The following is a 19574-nucleotide window of genomic DNA, read 5'->3' as shown; positions in this document are numbered from 1 at the left end:
TTTCAGGCTTGGTTTTCCCTTAAGAAAAATCTATCAACCCCACCAAAAAAGGCCATTAATTATAATCCACATAATAATTTGGCTAATTTCCTGTTGCTGCAGGAATATTTTCCTCTCTCTCAAGCATGAGCTATCACTACTATCACTATAATAACTGCAATACTGTACATAACGATCACCACTATCACTATAATAACTGCAATACTGTATATAACGTAATTATAAAGCTTCTCATTCTGTATCATTTACTTGTCCAACCAACACAGACATGTGATTATGTCCAGCACCCTAACAAAAGCTCAATTTACATTTTCCCAGCTAGGAAACATTATAAGCATTCATGTGCACAATTAATCCGTTTTTAGTTTTCCTTCCCTTCTGTCATCATGTCAGTGTCATTTTAATCTCTCTCTCCACTCTCTCTCCTCTCTCTCTATCTCTCTCCGCTCTCTCTTCTCCACTCTCTCTCTATCTATCTCTCTCTACTCTCTCTCCTCTCTCTCTCTCTATCTCTCTCTCCACTCTCTCTCTCTCTCTCTCTCTCTCTCTCTCTCTCTCTCTCTCTCCACTCTCTCTCTATCTCTCTCTCCACTCTCTCTCTCTCTCTCTCTCTCTCTCTATCTATCTCTCTCCACTCTCTCTATCTATCTCTATCTCTCTCCACTCTCTCTCTATCTATCTCTATCTCTCTCCACTCTCTCTCTCTATCTCTCTCCGCTCTCTCTTCTCCATCTATCTCTCCTCTCTATCTCTCTCTCTGCTCTCTCTTCTCCACTCTCTCTCTATCTATCTCTCTCCACTCTCTCTTCTCCTCTTTCTCTTCTTTCTATGTTATAGGATTTGGCATCACAGCAGACTCATTCCACCAGACAAAGACCAAATAACACACACACACACACACACACACACACACACACACACACACACACACACACACACACACACACACACACACACACACACACACACACACACACACACACACACACCACCCCCGACTCATTCCACACACAGACAAAGAACAAAGACAAAATGAGAAGAAGCCTCCAAGCATTTCAGAAACTTGATGGACACAAATTATGCAGCACTCCAAACTGTTCCTTTGTGAATTGAAATTGGAATTATAATGAATGTTTTTCTACTATGGGGAGGAAGCAGGAGCGTTGTCTTATAGTGGGCTTTTATACATTATACACAGAGCCTTCAGAAAGTATTCATACCCCTTGACTTATTCTACATTAACAGCGATGATATTCGATAAACAACTAGACTACAGAAAGTAAACGGTGATGATAGTAGATTAACAACGATTTTAGCAGGTTCTGTCTTGCTACCCTTTGCAATGTAAATTATATGACATAAATTATATAAATTATATGTACATTTTTCCACCTTGTCCCCCCTTTTTTTTTTTTTTATCTCAACCCAAAACATTGCCAACTTATTTCCACAAGGTCCAAACCTCTTGACAAGATTGCTTGTGTAGTTGACACTGTCTTTAGAACAGTTTGGGGCGGCAGGTAGCCTAGTGGTTAGAGCGTTGGACTAGTAACCGAAAGGTTGCACGATCGAATCCCCAAACTTACAAGGTGAAAATGTGTCGTTCTGCCCCTGAACAAAGCAGCACTGTTCCTAGCCCGTCATTGAAAATAATAATTTGTTCTTAACTGACACCCCTAGTTAAATAAAGGTATATAAAAAAAAAGGTGACTATGCCAATCTCATTGTCCACAGATCTTCTACAAGCAGATTGCAGTCTCTCCGTGTGCATGTACAGTACACTGTCGAGGTATAGAAACAGACCAAAATAACTATCATGTTCCCTATGTCTGTTTGTCTTGTCTCTCTGTCTCTCTCTCTGTCTGTCTGTCTCCAGATCTCCTACAAGACGGTGAGCTCCTTTGACCCAGAGCTGGATCTGTCTAACCAGAGTGGGAAGGTCCTGAAACACAGCAATGAGACCAGCCACATCTTCCTGGGGCTGTACCCAGGATCCACGTACTCATTCACCCTCCGAGCCTCTACCGCCAAGGGATATGGTCCACCAGTCATCACACAGTTCACCACCAAGATATCAGGTCAGTCCCTAGCTCCTAGACACCTAGCTCCTAGACACCTAGACACCTACCTCCTAGACACCTAGCTCCTAGACACCTAGACACCTAGCTCCTAGACACCTAGCCCCTGGACACCTAGCTCCTAGCACCTAGACACCTAGCTCCTAGACACCTAGCCCCTAGACACCTAGCTCCTAGACACCTAGCCCCTAGACACCTAGCTCCTAGACACCTAGCCCCTAGACGCCTAGCTTCTAGACACCTAGCCACTAGACACCTAGCTCCTAGTCACCTAGCCCCTAGACACCTAGCTCCTAGTCACCTAGCACCTAGACACCTAGCTCCAAGCCTCTTAGCTCCTAGCACCTAGCCCCTAGACGCCTAGCTCCTAGACACCTAGCCCCTAGACACCTAGCACCTAGACACCTAGCTCCTAGACACCTAGCCCCTAGACACCTAGCTCCTAGTCACCTAGCCCCTAGACACCTAGCTCCTAGTCACCTAGCACCTAGACACCTAGCTCCAAGCCTCTTAGCTCCTAGCACCTAGACACCTAGCCCCTAGACACCTAGCCCCTAGACACCTAGCTCCTAGTCACCTAGCTCCTAGTCACCTAGCACCTAGACACCTAGCTCCAAGCCTCTTAGCTCCTAGCACCTAGCCCTAGACACCTAGCCCCTAGACACCTAGCCCCTAGACACCTAGACACCTAGACACCTAGACACCTAGCCCCTAGACACCTAGCTCCTAGACACCTAGCCACTAGACACCTAGCCCCTAGACACCTAGCTCCTAGACACCTAGCTCCTAGACACCTAGCCCCTAGACACCTAGCCCCTAGACACCTAGCTCCTAGACACCTAGCCCCTAGACACCTAGCCCCTAGACACCTAGACACCTAGCCCCTAGCCCCTAGACACCTAGACACCTAGACACCTAGCCCCTAGACACCTAGACACCTAGCCCCTAGACACCTAGACACCTAGCCCCTAGACACCTAGACACCTAGCCCCTAGACACCTAGCTCCTAGACACCTAGACACCTAGCTCCTAGACACCTAGACACCTAGCCCCTAGACACCTAGCTCCTAGACACCTAGCCCCTAGACACCTAGCCCCTAGACACCTAGCCCCTAGACACCTAGCTCCTAGACACCTAGCTCCTAGACACCTAGCCACCTAGCCCCTAGACACCTAGCCCCTAGACACCTAGCCCCTAGACACCTAGCTCCTAGACATCTAGCCCCTATACACCTAGCCCCTAGACACCTAGCTCCTAGACACCTAGCTCCTAGACACCTAGCCCCTAGACACCTAGCCCCTAGCCCCTAGACGCCTAGCCCCTAGCCCCTAGACACCTAGCCCCTAGCCCCTAGCCCCTAGACACCTAGCCCCTAGATACCTAGCCCCTAGACACCTAGACACCTAGCCCCTAGACACCTAGCCCCTAGACACCTAGCTCCTAGACACCTAGCCCCTAGACACCTAGCTCCTAGACACCTAGCCCCTAGACACCTAGCCCCTAGACACCTAGACACCTAGCCCCTAGCCACCTAGCCCCTAGACGTCTAGCCCCTAGCCCCTAGACACCGAGCCCCTAGCCCCTAGCCCCTAGACACCTAGCCCCTAGACACCTAGCCCCTAGACACCTAGCTCCTAGACACCTAGCTCCTAGACACCTAGCCCCTAGACACCTAGCCTCTAGACACCTAGCCCCTAGACACCTAGCTCCTAGCCCCTAGCCCCTAGACGCCTAGCCCCTAGCCCCTAGCACCTAGACACCTAGCCCCTAGACACCTAGCCCCTAGACACCTAGCCTCTAGACACCTAGCCCCTAGACACCTAGCTCCTAGACACCTAGCCCCTAGACACCTAGCTCCTAGACACCTAGCCCCTAGACACCTAGCCCCTAGACACCTAGCCCCTAGACACCTAGCCTCTAGCCCCTAGACACCTAGCTCCAAGACACCTAGCCCCTAGCCCCTAGACACCTAGCCCCTAGACACCTAGCCCCTAGACACCTAGCCCCTAGCCCCTAGACACCTAGCCCCTAGACACCTAGCCCCTAGACACCTAGCCTCTAGCCCCTAGACACCTAGCTCCTAGACACCTAGCCCCTAGCCCCTAGACGCCTAGCCCCTAGCCCCTAGACACCTAGCCCCTAGCCCCTAGCCCCTAGACACCTAGCCCCTAGATACCTAGCCCCTAGATACCTAGCCCCCTAGCCCCTAGACACCTAGCCCCTAGACACCTAGCCCCTAGACACCTAGCCCCTAGTCACCTAGACACCTAGCCCCTAGACACCTAGACACCTAACCCCTAGACACCTAGCCCCCTAGCCCCTAGCCCCCTAGCCCCTAGACGCCTAGCCCCTAGACACCTAGCCCCTAGACACCTAGCCCCTAGACACCTAGCCCCTAGACACCTAGCCTCTAGCCCCTAGACACCTAGCTCCTAGACACCTAGCCCCTAGCCCCTAGACACCTAGCCCCTAGACACCTAGCCCCTAGACACCTAGCCCCTAGCCTCTAGCCCCTAGACACCTAGCCCCTAGACACCTAGCCCCTAGACACCTAGCCTCTAGACACCTAGCCCCTAGACACCTAGCTCCTAGACACCTAGCCCCTAGACACCTAGCTCCTAGACACCTAGCCCCTAGATACCTAGCCCCTAGACACCTAGCCTCTAGCCCCTAGACACCTAGCTCCTAGACACCTAGCTCCTAGACACCTAGCCCGTAGACACCTAGCTCCTAGACACCTAGCCTCTAGCCCCTAGACACCTAGCCTCTAGCCCCTAGCCCCTAGCCCCTAGACACCTAGCTCCTAGACACCTAGCCCGTAGACACCTAGCCCCTAGACACCTAGACTCTAGCCCCTAGACACCTAGCCTCTAGCCCCCTAGCCCCTAGACACCTAGCCTCTAGCCCCTAGACACCTAGCCTCTAGCCCCTAGCCCCTAGCCCCTAGACACCTAGCCTCTAGCCCCTAGACACCTAGACCTTGATCCCAGGAGACTGAGGTAGTATGTTCATGTTGTCCTTCTAGCTCCCTCCATGCCAGCCTATGTTCATGTTGTCCTTCTAGCTCCCTCCATGCCAGCCTATGTTCATGTTGTCCTTCTAGCTCCCTCCATGCCAGCCTATGACCAGGAGACATCTCTGAACCAGACAGACAGCACAGTGACTGTCCTGCTGAAACCTGCACAGAGCCGAGGGGCACCTGTCAGGTAGGATGGTACACACACACACACACACACACACACACACACACACACACACACACACACACACACAACACACACACACACACACACACACACACACACACACACACACACAACACAATCCATAGAGAGTGTAATTGTTCTACAATGTTCCTGATCTTGGATTATAAATAAAGGTTTTTATACTTTATCATCTAATCTGAGTCCTTTTGAGATGAATGATACCAGCCTGCAGGTCCTCAGTCAGTCAACTCACGTTTACCCAGTGTTTAGCTGCCCTGACTAATGCCTGAACATTTACCCAGCGTTTAGCTGCCCTGAATAATGCCTGAACATTTACCCAGTGTTTAGCTGCCCTGACTAATGCCTGAACATTTACCCAGCGATAAGCTGCCCTGACTAATGCCTGAACATTTACCCAGTGTTTAGCTGCCCTGACTAATGCCTGAACATTTACCCAGCGTTTAGCTGCCCTGACTAATGCCTGAACATTTACCCAGTGTTTAGCTGCCCTGACTAATGCCTGAACATTTACCCAGCGTTTAGCTGCCCTGACTAATGCCTGCACATTTACCCAGCGTTTAGCTGCCCTGACTAATGCCTGAACATTTTCCCAGCGTCTAGCTGTCCTGACTAATGCCTGAACATTTACCCAGTGTTTTCAGACATTTTTGCAAATTTCTATAAAAAAAACTACTGAAATACCTTATTTACATAAGTATTCAGACACTTTGCTATTAGACTCGAAATTGAGCTCAGGTGCATCCTGTTTCCATTGATCATCCTTGAGATGTTTCTACAACTTGATTGGATTCCACCTGTGGTAAATGCAATGGATTGGACATGATTTGGAAAGGCACAGACCTGTCTATATAAGGTCCCACAGTTGACAGCGCATGTCAGAGCAAAAACCAAGTCATGAGGTGAAAAGAATTGTCCGTAGAGGTCCGAGACAGGATTGTATCGAGGCACAAATCTGGGGAAGGGTACCAAAACATTTCTGCAGCATTGAAGGTCTCCAAGAACACAGTGGCCTCCATCATTCTTAAATGGAAGAAGTTTGGAACCACCAAGACTCTTCCTAGAGCTGGCCGCCTGGCCAAACTGAGCAATCGGGGGAGAAGGGTCTTGGTCAGGGAGGTGAAGAACCCGACAGTCACTCTGACAGAGCTCCAGAGTTCCTCTTTGGAGATGGGAGAACCTTCCAGAATGACAACCATCTCTGCAGCACTCCAGCAAACAAGCCTTTATGGTAGAGTGGCCAGATGGAAGCCACTCCTCAGTAAAAGGCACATGACAGCCCGCTTGGAGTTTGCCAAAAGGCATCTAAAGGAATCTCAGCCCATTAGAAACAAGATTATCTGGTCTGATGAAACCAAGCACATAGCCAAGACAACGCAGGAGTGGCTTCGGGACAAGTCTCTGAATGTCCTTGAGTGGTCCAGCCAGAGCCTGGACTTAAACTCGATCGAACATCTCTGGAGAGACCTGAACATAGCCGTGCAGCAACGCTCCCCATCCAACCTGACAGAGCTTGACAGGATCTGCAGAGAAGAATGGGAGAAACTCCCTAAATACAGCTGTGCCAAGCTTGTAGCGTCATACCCAAAAAGACTTGAGGCTGTAATCGCTGCCAAAGGTGCTTCAACAAAGTACTGATTTGATACATTTAATATATTTGCAAACATTTCTAAAATTATGTTTTTGCTTTGTCCTTATGGGGTATTGTGTGTAAATTGATGAGCTAATTTTTTTTTATTTAATCAATTTTAGAATAAGGTTGTAACGTAACAAAATGTGGAAAAAGTCAAGGGGTCTGAATACTTTCCAAATGCACTGCCAAACTGGATCAGGACATCTACTGCTTTCTCAGTCAGGCAGGAGACCGCTTTCTGCTGTAGATAAGCAACCCAGAACTGTGTGAGTGTATTGCATTTGTATTGTATTTATTATGGATCCACATTAGTTCCTGCCAAGGCAGCAGCTACTCTTCCTGGGGTTTATTATGGATCCACATTAGTTCCTGCCAAGGCAGCAGCTACTCTTCCTGGGGTTTATTATGTATCCACATTAGTTCCTGCCAAGGCAGCAGCTACTCTTCCTGGGGTTTATTATGGATCCACATTAGTTCCTGCCAAGGCAGCAGCTACTCTTCCTGGGGTTTATTATGGATCCACATTAGTTCCTGCCAAGGCAGCAGCTACTCTTCCTGGGGTTTATTATGGATCCACATTAGTTCCTGCCAAGGCAGCAGCTACTCTTCCTGGGGTTTATTATGGATCTCCATTTAGTTACTGCCAAGGCAGCAGCTACTCTTCCTGGGGTTTATTATGGATACCCATTAGTTCCTGCCAAGGCAGCAGCTACTCTTCCTGGGGTTTATTATGGATCTCCATTTAGTTCCTGCCAAGGCAGCAGATACTCTTCCTGGGGTTTATTATGGATCCCCATTAGTTCCTGCCAAGGCAGCAGCTACTCTTCCTGGGGTTTATTATGGATCTCCATTTAGTTCCTGCCAAGGCAGCAGCTACTCTTCCTGGGGTTTATTATGGATCTCCATTTAGTTCCTGTCAAGACAGCAGCTACTCTTCCTGGGGTTTATTATGGATCTCCATTTAGTTCCTGCCAATGCAGCAGCTACTCTTCCTGGGGTTTATTATGGATCCCCATTAGTTCCTGCCAATGCAGCAGCTACTCTTCCTGGGGTTTATTATGGATCTCCATTTAGTTCCTGCCAAGGCAGCAGCTACTCCTCCTGGGGTCTAAAACACATTAAGGCACTTACATTACACATAAAACAAAATATAAAACAGTAAGTCATATAACATTATTACACCGCTAGATATCTACAACACACAGTGTGTTTGCCTCGAAAAGCATCTCATTGCTTGCAGTGTCACTAAGGCCTCACTAAGGTCTCTTCTTCATCAGATTCACCACCTTTACGACTGAGTCGAAACCAGCCCCTAGGTTAGGTTGTAATGCTTTGCTGGCCAAAGGCTCCCTGTGTAGAATACAATGCGTCAGCTTCACGTTGGGCACTACTCTGTCGGACATGAGCTATGAATACAGAGTTGCACCCAGGCATGCATCTTGCTCCATCAGTGCAAATACCAACACAATTTGCCCAGTCAAGTTGTATGTTTTTTTTCAAATGAGTGTCAACCACCTTGAAAATGTCCTCTCCCCCTTGTTGTTGTTTGTAAATGGTCAAAGTAAAGAAATTCCTCCTGGATTCCTCCTGAATTCTTCCTGAATTCCTCCTGGAATCCTCCTGGATTCCTCCTGACTTCCTCCTGGATTCCTCCTGAACTCCTACTGGAATCCTCCTGGATTCCTCCTGGAATCCTACTGGATTCCTCCTGAATTCCTCCTGATATCCTCCTGAACTCGTACTGAATTTCTCATGGTTTCCTCCTGAACTCCTACTGAATTCCTCCTGGATTCCTCCTGAATTCCTCCTGGATTCCTCCTGAATTCCTCCTGATATCCTCCTGGATTCCTCCTGAACTCGTACTGAATTTCTCCTGGTTTCCTCCTGAACTCCTACTGAATTCCTCCTGGATTCCTCCTGGATTCCTCCTGAATTCCTCCTGATATCCTCCTGGATTCCTCCTGGATTCCTCCTGAATTCCTCCTGATATGCTCCTGGATTCCTCCTGGATTCCTCCTGAATTCTTCCTGAATTCCTCCTGGATTCCTCCTGGATTCCTCCTGAACTCCTAATGGAATCCTCCTGGATTCCTCCTGACTTCCTCCTGGATTCCTCCTGAACTCCTACTGGAATCCTCCTGGATTCCTCCTGGAATCCTCCAGGATCCCTCCTGGATTCCTCCTGAATTCCTCCTGGATTCCTCCTGAATTCCTCCTGATATCCTCCTGGATTCCTCCTGAACTCGTACTGAATTTCTCCTGGTTTCCTCCTGAACTCCTACTGAATTCCTCCTGGATTCCTCCTGGATTCCTCCTGAATTCCTCCTGATATCCTCCTGGATTCCTCCTGGATTCCTCCTGAATTCCTCCTGATATGCTCCTGGATTCCTCCTGGATTCCTCTTGAATTCCTCCTGATATCCTCCTGGATTCCTCCTGAACTCGTACTGAATTCCTCCTGGTTTCCTCCTGAACTCCTACTGAATTCCTCCAGGATTCCTCCTGGATTCCTCCTGGATTCCTCCTGAATTCCTCCTGGATTCCTCCTGGATTCCTCCTGAATTCCTCCTGGATTCCTCCAGGATTCCTCCTGGATTCCTCCTGGATTCCTCCTGGATTCCTCCAGGATTCCTCCTGGATTCCTCCTGGATTCCTCCAGGATTCCTCCTGGATTCCTCCTGGATTCCTCCTGGATATCATAATACATATCTTCCGTATACCGTCAACTGTGGAATTCCAGCCACATCCGCTGACTCATCTAACTGAAGAGAGCATGTCTTGTTCCGCTTCATTTATTTATTTTTTTATTCCAGATGTTTGTATGTCAGCTGATCTTATTCTAGTGTCCACTGTGTCATTGGAAACTGGGACTGATTCCACTTTTATCTGCTGCCTCCTCACCCAAGAGTGACACTGAGACATCACTCAGGCACGGTTCAATGATCTCATCTCCTATATTGTGGGGCTCCTTTGCCTTGGCTATATTTAGGCTCACATTGTCTGAAGCTTTGAGAATAGCTCTGTTCCCTTTGAATGCCTGTTAGAGGGGCAGAACAATGAACTATCATGTTAAATAAAACATCTAAATATGACCTACTCTTGATTTATCTTATCAGCTGTGTGTGTGTGTGTGTGTGTGTGTGTGTGTGTGTGTGTGTGTGTGTGTGTGTGTGTGTGTGTGTGTGTGTGTGTGTGTGTGTGTGTGTGTGTCTGTGTGTCTCGTGTGGGTGTGTGTGTGGGGGTGTGTGTGGGGGGTGTGTGTGTGTGTCTGTGTGTCTGTGTGGGTGTGTGTGGGGGTGTGTGTTTGTGTCTGTTCTGGTCTACATTTTGGTATTTTATTAGGATCCCCATTAGTTGTTGGGAAAGCAGCAGCTACTCTTCCTGGGGTTCCACACAAAACATGAAACATAATACAGAACCTTAGACAAGAACAGCTCAAAGACAGAACTACATACAGTTGAAGTCGGAAGTTTACATACACCTTATCCAAATACATTTAAACTCAATTTTTCACAATTCCAGACATTTAATCCTAGTAAAAATTCCCCTGTCTTAGGTCAGTTAGGATCACCACTTTATTTTAAGAATGTGAAATGTCAGAATAATAGTAATAATAAGAGAATGATTTATTTCAGCTTTTATTTCTTTCATCACATTCCCAGTGGGTCAGATGTTTACATACACTCAATTAGTATTTGGTAGCATTGCCTTTAAATTGTTTAACTTGGGTCAAATGTTTCAGGTAGCCTTCCACAAGCTTTCCACAATAAGTTGGGTGAATTCCGGCCCATTCCTCCTGACAGAGCTGGTGTAACTGAGTCAGGTTTGTAGGCCTCCTTGCTCGCGCACGCTTTTTCAGTTCTGCCCACAGATTTTCTATAGGATTGAGGTCAGGGCTTTGTGATGGCCACTCCAATACCTTGCCTGTGTTGTCCTTAAGCCATTTTGCCACAACTTTGGAAGTATTCTTGGGGTCATTGTCCATTTGGAAGACCCATTTGCGACCAAGCTTTAACTTCCTGACTGATGTCTTGAGATGTTGCTTCAATATATCCACCTAGTTTTCCCATCTCATGATGCCATCTATTTTGTGAAGTGCACCAGTCCATCCTGCAGCAGAGCACCCCCACAACATGATGCTGTCACCCCCGTGCTTCACGGTTGGGATGGTGTTCTTCGGCCTGCATGCGCACCCCTTTTTCCTCCAAATAAAATGATGGTCATTATGGACCAAACAGTTCTAATTTTGTTTCATCAGACCAGAGGACATTTCTCCAAAAGGTACGATCTTTGTCCCCATGTGCAGTTGCAAACCATAGTCTGGATTTTTTATGCGCGTTGGCTTCTTCCTTGCTGAGCGGCCTTTCAGGTTATGTCGATATAGGACTCGTTTTACTGTGGATATAGATACCTTTGTACCTGTTTCCTCCAGCATCTTCACAAGGTCCTTTGCTGTTGTTCTGGGATTTATTTGCACTTTATGCACCAAAGTACATTCATCTCTAGGAGACAGAACGCGTCTCCTTCCTGAGCGGTATGACGGCTGCGTGGTCCCATGGTGTTTATACTTGTGTTCCATTGTTTGTACAGATGAGTGTGGTACCTTCAGGCGTTTGGAAATTGCTCCCAAGGATGAACGAGACTTGTGGAGGTCTACAATTTTTTTTCTGAGACCTTGGCTGATTTCTCTTGATTTTCCCATGATGTCAAGCAAAGAGGCACTGAGTTTGAAGGTAGGCCTTGAAATACATCCACAGGTACACCTCCAATTGACTCAAATTATGTCAATTAGCCTATCAGAAGCTTCTAAAGCCATGACATCATTTTCTGGAATTTTCCAAGCTGTTTAAAGGCACCAGTCAACTTAGTGTATGTAAACTTCTGACCCACTGGAATTGTGATACTGTCACGATAGTCGAAGGGATTAGACCAAGGCGCAGCGGGTTGCGTGCTCATCATTATTTTATTTATATGTGAACACGAAAAAAAACAAGAAACAAAGAAACGACAGTACGACAGTTTCCAAAACAGCAGTGCAAAAAACAACTACCCACAAAGGACAGGTGAAAACAGGGCTACCTAAGTATGACTCCCAATCAGCAACAACGATGTACAGCTGTTCCTGATTGAGAGCCATACCAGGCCAAACAAAGAAAATACACAACATAGAAACCCTAGAATACAAAACAAGAACATAAACCAAAAACCCCGGAACACATAAATCCAACACCCCTCTTCATACACACACACACCCCGAACCATATAAAACAAATACCCCCTGACCAAACTACAATAACCAATAACCCCTTATACTGGTCAGGACTTGACAGATACATTAAATTATAAGTGAAATAATCTGTCTGTAAACAATTGTTGGAAAAATTACTTGTGTCATGCACAAAGTAGATGTCCTAACCGACTTGCCAAAACTATAGTTTGTTAACAAGAAATGTGTGGAGTGGTTGAAAAAACGAGTTTTAATGACTCCAACCTAAGTGTATGTAAACTTCCGACTTCAACTGAACATTTTTAAAAAGGCACACGTAGCCTACATATCAATGCATACACACAAACTATCTAGGTCAAGTAGGGGAGAGGCAAGGTGTTGCTTTGTCTGTTTTTTGAAAACAGGTTTGCGGTTTGATGTGTTAAATATTTTTTTTCCAGTTCAGAATAAAACTGATTAATTGTATTTTAACAGCAATGGTTCCAACCTAGACACAGTTTTCAACAATCATTTCTACAGTGAGATGTACAATAGGCCTGATCATGTTTCATATGTACTGTTACTAAGGGTTGCACTATCACTAGCTAGCTAGCTTGTTTTGGCTAACGTTAGCTATTTAGCTATTAGCTGTGTACAAGGGGATTGCTTGAAAGAGCAATCCCACATCTACTACAATGAGAGATAGTGCTCCCTTATTTCTGCTTATAATCCCCTGTTATACAATGACAACAATGCCTTGCTAGCTGACTTACTCTTCCACTGTCGAAGTTGTTTCCTTTAGTTTTCTGCTCTGTTCTGAAAGAACTCCCTGGGTTAATCGTCATCAAATCAAATCACATTTATTTATAATAGCCCATCTTACATCAGCTGATATCTCAAAGTGCTTTACAGAAACCCAGCCTAAAACCCCCAAACAGCAAGCAATGCAGGTATAGAAGCACGGTGGCTAGGGGGAAAAACTCCCTAGAAAGGCCAAAACTTAGGAAGAAACCTAGAGAGGAACCAGGCTATGAAGGGTGGTCCATTTTGTAGATTTTAGGTCAGGATGTGTCTTCCCCTATGAGATTCTCATTACTAACCACAAAAAAACACTGTGAGCGCTCCTCTTTATGCCTCAACGTTTGCGTTAAAACCAAGATCGAGAAACTCATGGCTGTAATTGCGTTTCATGACGATTGAGCTCAGAACTTGTTGCTAGTTTGAGTCCGTTTGATGACAGCGGTGAGCGACGGCGAGTGGGAATGACAAGTCAGTGGCTGACAGCGCGTCATCTGCTGCTGAACGACAACGCTGCAGCGTGTGTATCACAGAGTGATCTTGGAAGTAAACTGCAGAAAAAACGGATCAGGTAAACGGCGAAGCACACGGGCATCTCCCTCCCACTTGCTCAGAGACACCGCTGCTAAGCAGAGAGAGCACTGTTGTACTTGGCCAAATCAATTCTAGTAATTAATGAAATAATTGTACATTTACTCTGACATGTTGCGACCCATACTTTAACAAAGGCTGTTCTACACATTTTAATTACTAACACCTAATTATAATTAACACGACAGCGTGAATCACACACACACACACACACACACGTGAATCAAACGCTGTCATTAATTAGCATGCTGGGTTAGTCCTTAATTTACCGCTAGAACCCAGCACTCACTCCCTCCTCTGCACAGAACAAATACTCTAACTGTAGTCCCCTCTTTGGAGATCAGAACTTATGGTTTGGGCCTCACGGTTCACTTTGTTTAATGGTTAGTCAGAGTATGATTGGATGCTAATGTAGTGAATACTGTTAGCTAATTAATCGAACAGGGGGGATAGCGAGATATCAATAGCTCAATGTCACTGTGTTCACCACTAGAGAAAGGGCTGGTGTTTTGATATGGAAAAGTTATAATCTAACCACTAACCCATACCTTAACCTTAACCCCTACCCTAACCTTAACCCCTACCCTAAACTTAACCCTAACCCTTAACCCTACCTTAACCCCCACCCTAACCTTAAGCCCTACCTTAACCTTAAACCGTACCCTAACCTTAACCTTAATACCTACCCTAATCATAACCCTAACCCTACCCTAACCTTAACCCTTACCCTAAACCCTACCCTAACCTTAACACCTACCCCTACCCTTACCCTTCCCCCTACCTTAACCCCTTCCTTAACCTTATACCCTACCCTAACCTTAACTCCTACCCTTACCCTAACCTTAACTCCTACCCTCATCCATACCCTAACCTTAAGCCCTACCCTAACCTCAAATCCTACCCTTACCCCTACCCTAACCTTATTCCTACCCTTACCCTAACCTTAACTCCTACCCTCATCCATACCCTAACCTTAAGCCCTACCCTAACCTCAACTCCTACCCTTACCCCTACTCTAACCTTAACTCCTACCCTTACCCTTATCCTAACCTCAACTCCTACCCTACCCTAACCTTAACTCCTACCCTTACCCTTATCCTAACCTCAACTCCTACCCTTATCTCTACCCTAACCTTGAATCCCTACCCTAACTTTAAACCCTACCCTTACCATAACCTTAGCCCTACCCTAACCTTAACCCTAACCAAAACTTCTACCCTAACCATAACCCTTACTTTAACCTTTACCTTAACCATTTTAAATGTCAACTTCAATGGGGTAGGGATGTCCCAAAGATACGTGACAGCAAGGACCATGAAATAATTCTGTCTCTCCAGGGTATGAGTCATGTTGATCATTCTGTCTGCATCTCCAGAGACCAATAGGAAAGGTCATTTTGCATCTCCGGAGACCAATAGGAAAAGGTCATTCGGCATCTCCAGAGACCAATAGGAAAAGGTCATTTTGCATCTCCAGAGACCAATAGGAAAAGGTCATTTTGCATCTCCAGAGACCAATAGGAAAAGGTCATTTTGCATCTCCAGAGACCAATAGGAAAAGGTCATTTTGCATCTCCAGAGACCAATAGGAAAAGGTCATTTTGCATCTCCGGAGACCAATAGGAAAAGGTCATTTTGCATCTCCAGAGACCAATAGGAAAAGGTCATTCGGCATCTCCAGAGACCAATAGGAAAAGGTCATTTTGCATCTCCAGAGACCAATAGGAAAGGTCATTTTGCATCTCAGAGACCAATAGGAAAAGGTCATTTTGCATCTCCAGAGACCAATAGGAAAAGTGTGACTGAGCTTGATTGATGTCTGATCGGTTTGGGAGGTAACACTGCTCCAGATGTTTGACTATTAACTAACTCCCAGACACACACACACACACACACACACACACACACACACACTAGCAGATGTTTGGCTGTGATACAGGAAGGAGGGAAATAAAACATCAAACGATGACATCACTTCATTAAAAACCAACGACTCCAAATGTCACTTTTCCTTTCAGCTACACTGAATATTAACACACTTCGTTCAATATTAGATATCATATGTTGAGCTTCTTCAATCAGCTTTCAGTTCACATATTTTAACACAGTTCATGATATATAAGTTATATCTATATATCTCTTAAATATGATTTATATTTATAGATGAAGCGATAGGCAATGGACTTTATATATGTATATAAAAATATATTCATGTAATTACTCATCTTGATAAAATTATATTTTGACGTTGGTTAGCTAATCTCTGTGAGAATGACATACAGACACGTTATTGGGAACATGTTTTACCAGAAGGCTTTGACACACACACACACACACACACACACACACACACACACACACACACACACACACACACACACACACACACACACACACACACACACACACACACACACACTTTTTACCAGAGGGCCCTCTCTCCGCTCGCTGTCCCTGTAAAAGGATTAAGTCAGTCATGTTTATAACCAATGTTTAAAATGACCCCTCGTCACATCTCCGGCCAGAAGACGCCTCTTCACTCTCAGTCCCTCTCAGGCATCTTAATAAATGTTGATATTCCTAAAAATAAATAAATGGTTATAGGTCTCTTCTGGAAGCAGATTGAACAGTATATCCTCTCATTCACGTCTCTCAATCGCTCAGTTTTCGCCTCCCCTCTCCTCCTCCTCCTCCTCTCCTCCCCTCTCCTCCTCCTCCTCTCCTCCCCTCTCCTCCTCCTCCTCTTCCCACTCCCTCTCCTCCTCTTCCCCCTCCCTCTCCTCCTCCTCTCCCTCCTCTCCCTCCTCTCCCTCCTCTTCCTCATCCTCCTCTTCCACCTCCTCTCCTCCTCCTCCTCTTCCTCCTCCTCCCTCCTCCTCTTCCTCCTCTTATACCTCCTCTCCTCCTCCTCTTCCCCTCCTCCCTCCTCTTCCTCCTCCTCTCTCCTCCTCTCCCTCCTCCTCTCTCCTCCTCTCCCTCCTCTTCCTCATCCTCCTCTTCCACCTCCTCTCCTCCTCCTCTCTCCTCCTCTCCTCCTCTTCTTCCTCTTCCACCTCCTCTCCTCCTCCTCTCCTCCTCCTATCTTCCTCCTCCTCCTCTTCCTCTTCCTCTCTCCTCCTCCTCCTCTTCCTCTCTCCTCCTCCTCTCCCTCCTATTCCTCTTCCTCCTCCTCCTATCTTCCTCTTCCTCCTCTCATCCTCTCTCCTCCTCCTATCCTCCTCCTTCTCTCCCTCTTATTCCTCTTCCTCCTCCTCTTTCCTCCTCCCCCTCCTCCTCCTCCTCGGGCTAGAGCTCAAACATTGTATACACATATACACGTTATTATATCATATAGAGAACGCTTTCACTTGTATACATGTAGTTGCAACCTTGTTTGCACCATGTTATAGTAATACGTGAGTGAGAGTGACTGTGTTCTCAGTAGTTTCTACCCCATAGCATTGCAGATAATCTTTACCCAGCTATGCATGCCTCTGAAATCAGTTAAGTGATTTACATCACTGCTTAAAATAAGCGATTGATGTCTTTGATCAGGGCGACACACACAGACACACACACACACACACACAGACAGACAGACAGACAGACAGACAGACAGACAGACAGACAGACAGACAGACAGACAGACAGACAGACAGACAGACAGACAGACAGACAGACAGACAGACAGACAGACAGACAGACAGACAGACAGACAGACAGACAGACAGTGACACACACACACACACAGACCGACGGTGACACACACACACACTGACAGACATACACACACACACACACTGACAGACAGACACACACACAGAGACATACACACACACACAGAGACATACTGATGCTGGGTCAGAAGATAGTGACTTACTCAGTGGTTTGATAACACGGATCACTAGCTAGGTGAGACGATTAGCATTAAAGACAGGGAGGGAGAGAGCAGAGACGAGAGATTGAGTCAGAGAGAGAGGGGGATGAGTGAGAAAGAACTGGACGAAAGATAACAAGTAAGACAAGGAGGGAGGGAGGGAGGGAGGGAGGGAGGGAGGGAGGGAGGGAGGGAGGGAGGGAGGGAGGGAGGGAGGGAGGGAGGGAGGGAGGGAGGGAGGGAGGGGAGCAGCATGATTGAAATACTCCCCATGTCATGGTTTCCCTGAACAGCTCAAACAACCTGGTCCCTCCCCCTGGTTATCACTCTCCTCCCCCTGGTTAACACTCTCCTCCCCCTGGTTATCACTCTCCTCCCCCTGGTTATCACACACTCCTCCCCCTGGTTATCACTCTCTCCTCCCCCTGGTTATCACTCTCTCCTCCCCCTGGTTATCACTCTCCTCCCCCTGGTTATCAGATAGACTCTCCTCCCCCTGGTTATCACTCTCCTCCCCCTGGTTATCACACACTCCTCCCCCTGGTTATCACTCTCTCCTCCCCCTGGTTATCACTCTCTCCTCCCCCTGGTTATCACTCTCTCCTCCCCCTGGTTATCACTCTCTCCTCCCCCTGGTTATCACTCTCCTCCCCCTGGTTATCACACTCTCCTCCCCCTGGTTATCACACTCTCCTCCCCCTGGTTATCACACACTCCTCCCCCTGGTTATCACACTCTCCTCCCCCTGGTTATCACTCTCCTCCCCCTGGTTATCAGATAGACTCTCCTCCCCCTGGTTATCTCTCTCCTCCCCCTGGTTATCACTCTCCTCCCCCTGGTTATCACTCTCCTCCCCCTGGTTATCACTCTCCTCCCCCTGGTTATGACTCTCCTCCCCCTGGTTATCACTCTCTCCTCCCCCTGGTTATCACTCTCCTCCCCCTGGTTATCAGATAGACTCTCCTCCCCCTGGTTATCAGATAGACTCTCCTCCCCCTGGTTATCAGATAGACTCTCCTCCCCCTGGTTATCAGATAGACTCTCCTCCCCCTGGTTATCTCTCTCCTCCCCCTGGTTATCACTCTCCTCCCCCTGGTTATCACTCTCCTCCCCCTGGTTATCACTCTCCTCCCCCTGGTTATCACTCTCCTCCCCCTGGTTATCACACACTCCTCCCCCTGGTTATCACTCTCTCCTCCCCCTGGTTATCACTCTCTCCTCCCCCAGGTTATCACTCTCTCCTCCCCCTGGTTATCACTCTCTCCTCCCCCTGGTTATCACTCTCCTCCCCCTGGTTATCACACTCTCCTCCCCCTGGTTATCACACTCTCCTCCCCCTGGTTATCACACACTCCTCCCCCTGGTTATCACACTCTCCTCCCCCTGGTTATCACTCTCCTCCCCCCTGGTTATCACTCTCCTCCCCCTGGTTATCAGATAGACTCTCCTCCCCCTGGTTATCTCTCTCCTCCCCCTGGTTATCACTCTCCTCCCCCTGGTTATCACTCTCCTCCCCCTGGTTATCATCTCCTCCCCCTGGTTATGACTCTCCTCCCCCTGGTTATCAGATAGACTCTCCTCCCCCTGGTTATCACACACTCCTCCCCCTGGTTATCACTCTCTCCTCCCCCTGGTTATCACTCTCTCCTCCCCCTGGTTATCACTCTCCTCCCCCTGGTTATCAGATAGACTCTCCTCCCCCTGGTTATCACTCTCCTCCCCCTGGTTATCACACTCTCCTCCCCCTGGTTATCACACTCTCCTCCCCCTGGTTATCACACTCTCCTCCCCCTGGTTATCACTCTCTCCTCCCCCTGGTTATCACTCTCTCCTCCCCCTGGTTATCACACACTCCTCCCCCTGGTTATCACACACTCCTCCCCCTGGTTATCACACTCTCCTCCCCCTGGTTATCACTCTCCTCCCCCTGGTTATCACTCTCCTCCCCCTGGTTATCACTCTCCTCCCCCTGGTTATCAGATAGACTCTCCTCCCCCTGGTTATCAGATAGACTCTCCTCCCCCTGGTTATCACTCTCTCCTCCCCCTGGTTATCAGATAGACTCTCCTCCCCCTGGTTATCACTCTCTCCTCCCCCTGGTTATCACTCTCCTCCCCCCTGGTTATCAGATAGACTCTCCTCCACCTGGTTATCACTCTCCTCCACCTGGTTATCACACTCCAGTCGATG

At 47.6% G+C, this 19574-nt stretch overlaps 1 protein-coding gene across 1 annotated transcript in view; it reads left to right on the top strand.

The window, feature by feature from the left end:
- The window catches only part of ptprma (protein tyrosine phosphatase receptor type Ma), a 296460-nt gene that overhangs the window by 263100 nt on the left and 13786 nt on the right, over window positions 1–19574 (top strand). Inside the window, exons 11-12 of the mRNA XM_082973036.1 lie at window positions 1877–2078; window positions 5183–5285. Coding sequence (XP_082829162.1) covers window positions 1877–2078; window positions 5183–5285 — 305 coding nt within the window. The remainder of the gene's footprint in view (window positions 1–1876; window positions 2079–5182; window positions 5286–19574) is intronic.

This window comes from Salmo salar, chromosome 03 (genome assembly GCF_965601325.2).
Source record: "Salmo salar chromosome 03, fSalSal1, whole genome shotgun sequence".
Lineage (NCBI taxonomy): Eukaryota > Metazoa > Chordata > Actinopteri > Salmoniformes > Salmonidae > Salmo > Salmo salar.
This window is presented reverse-complemented; position numbering and strand designations above follow the sequence as displayed.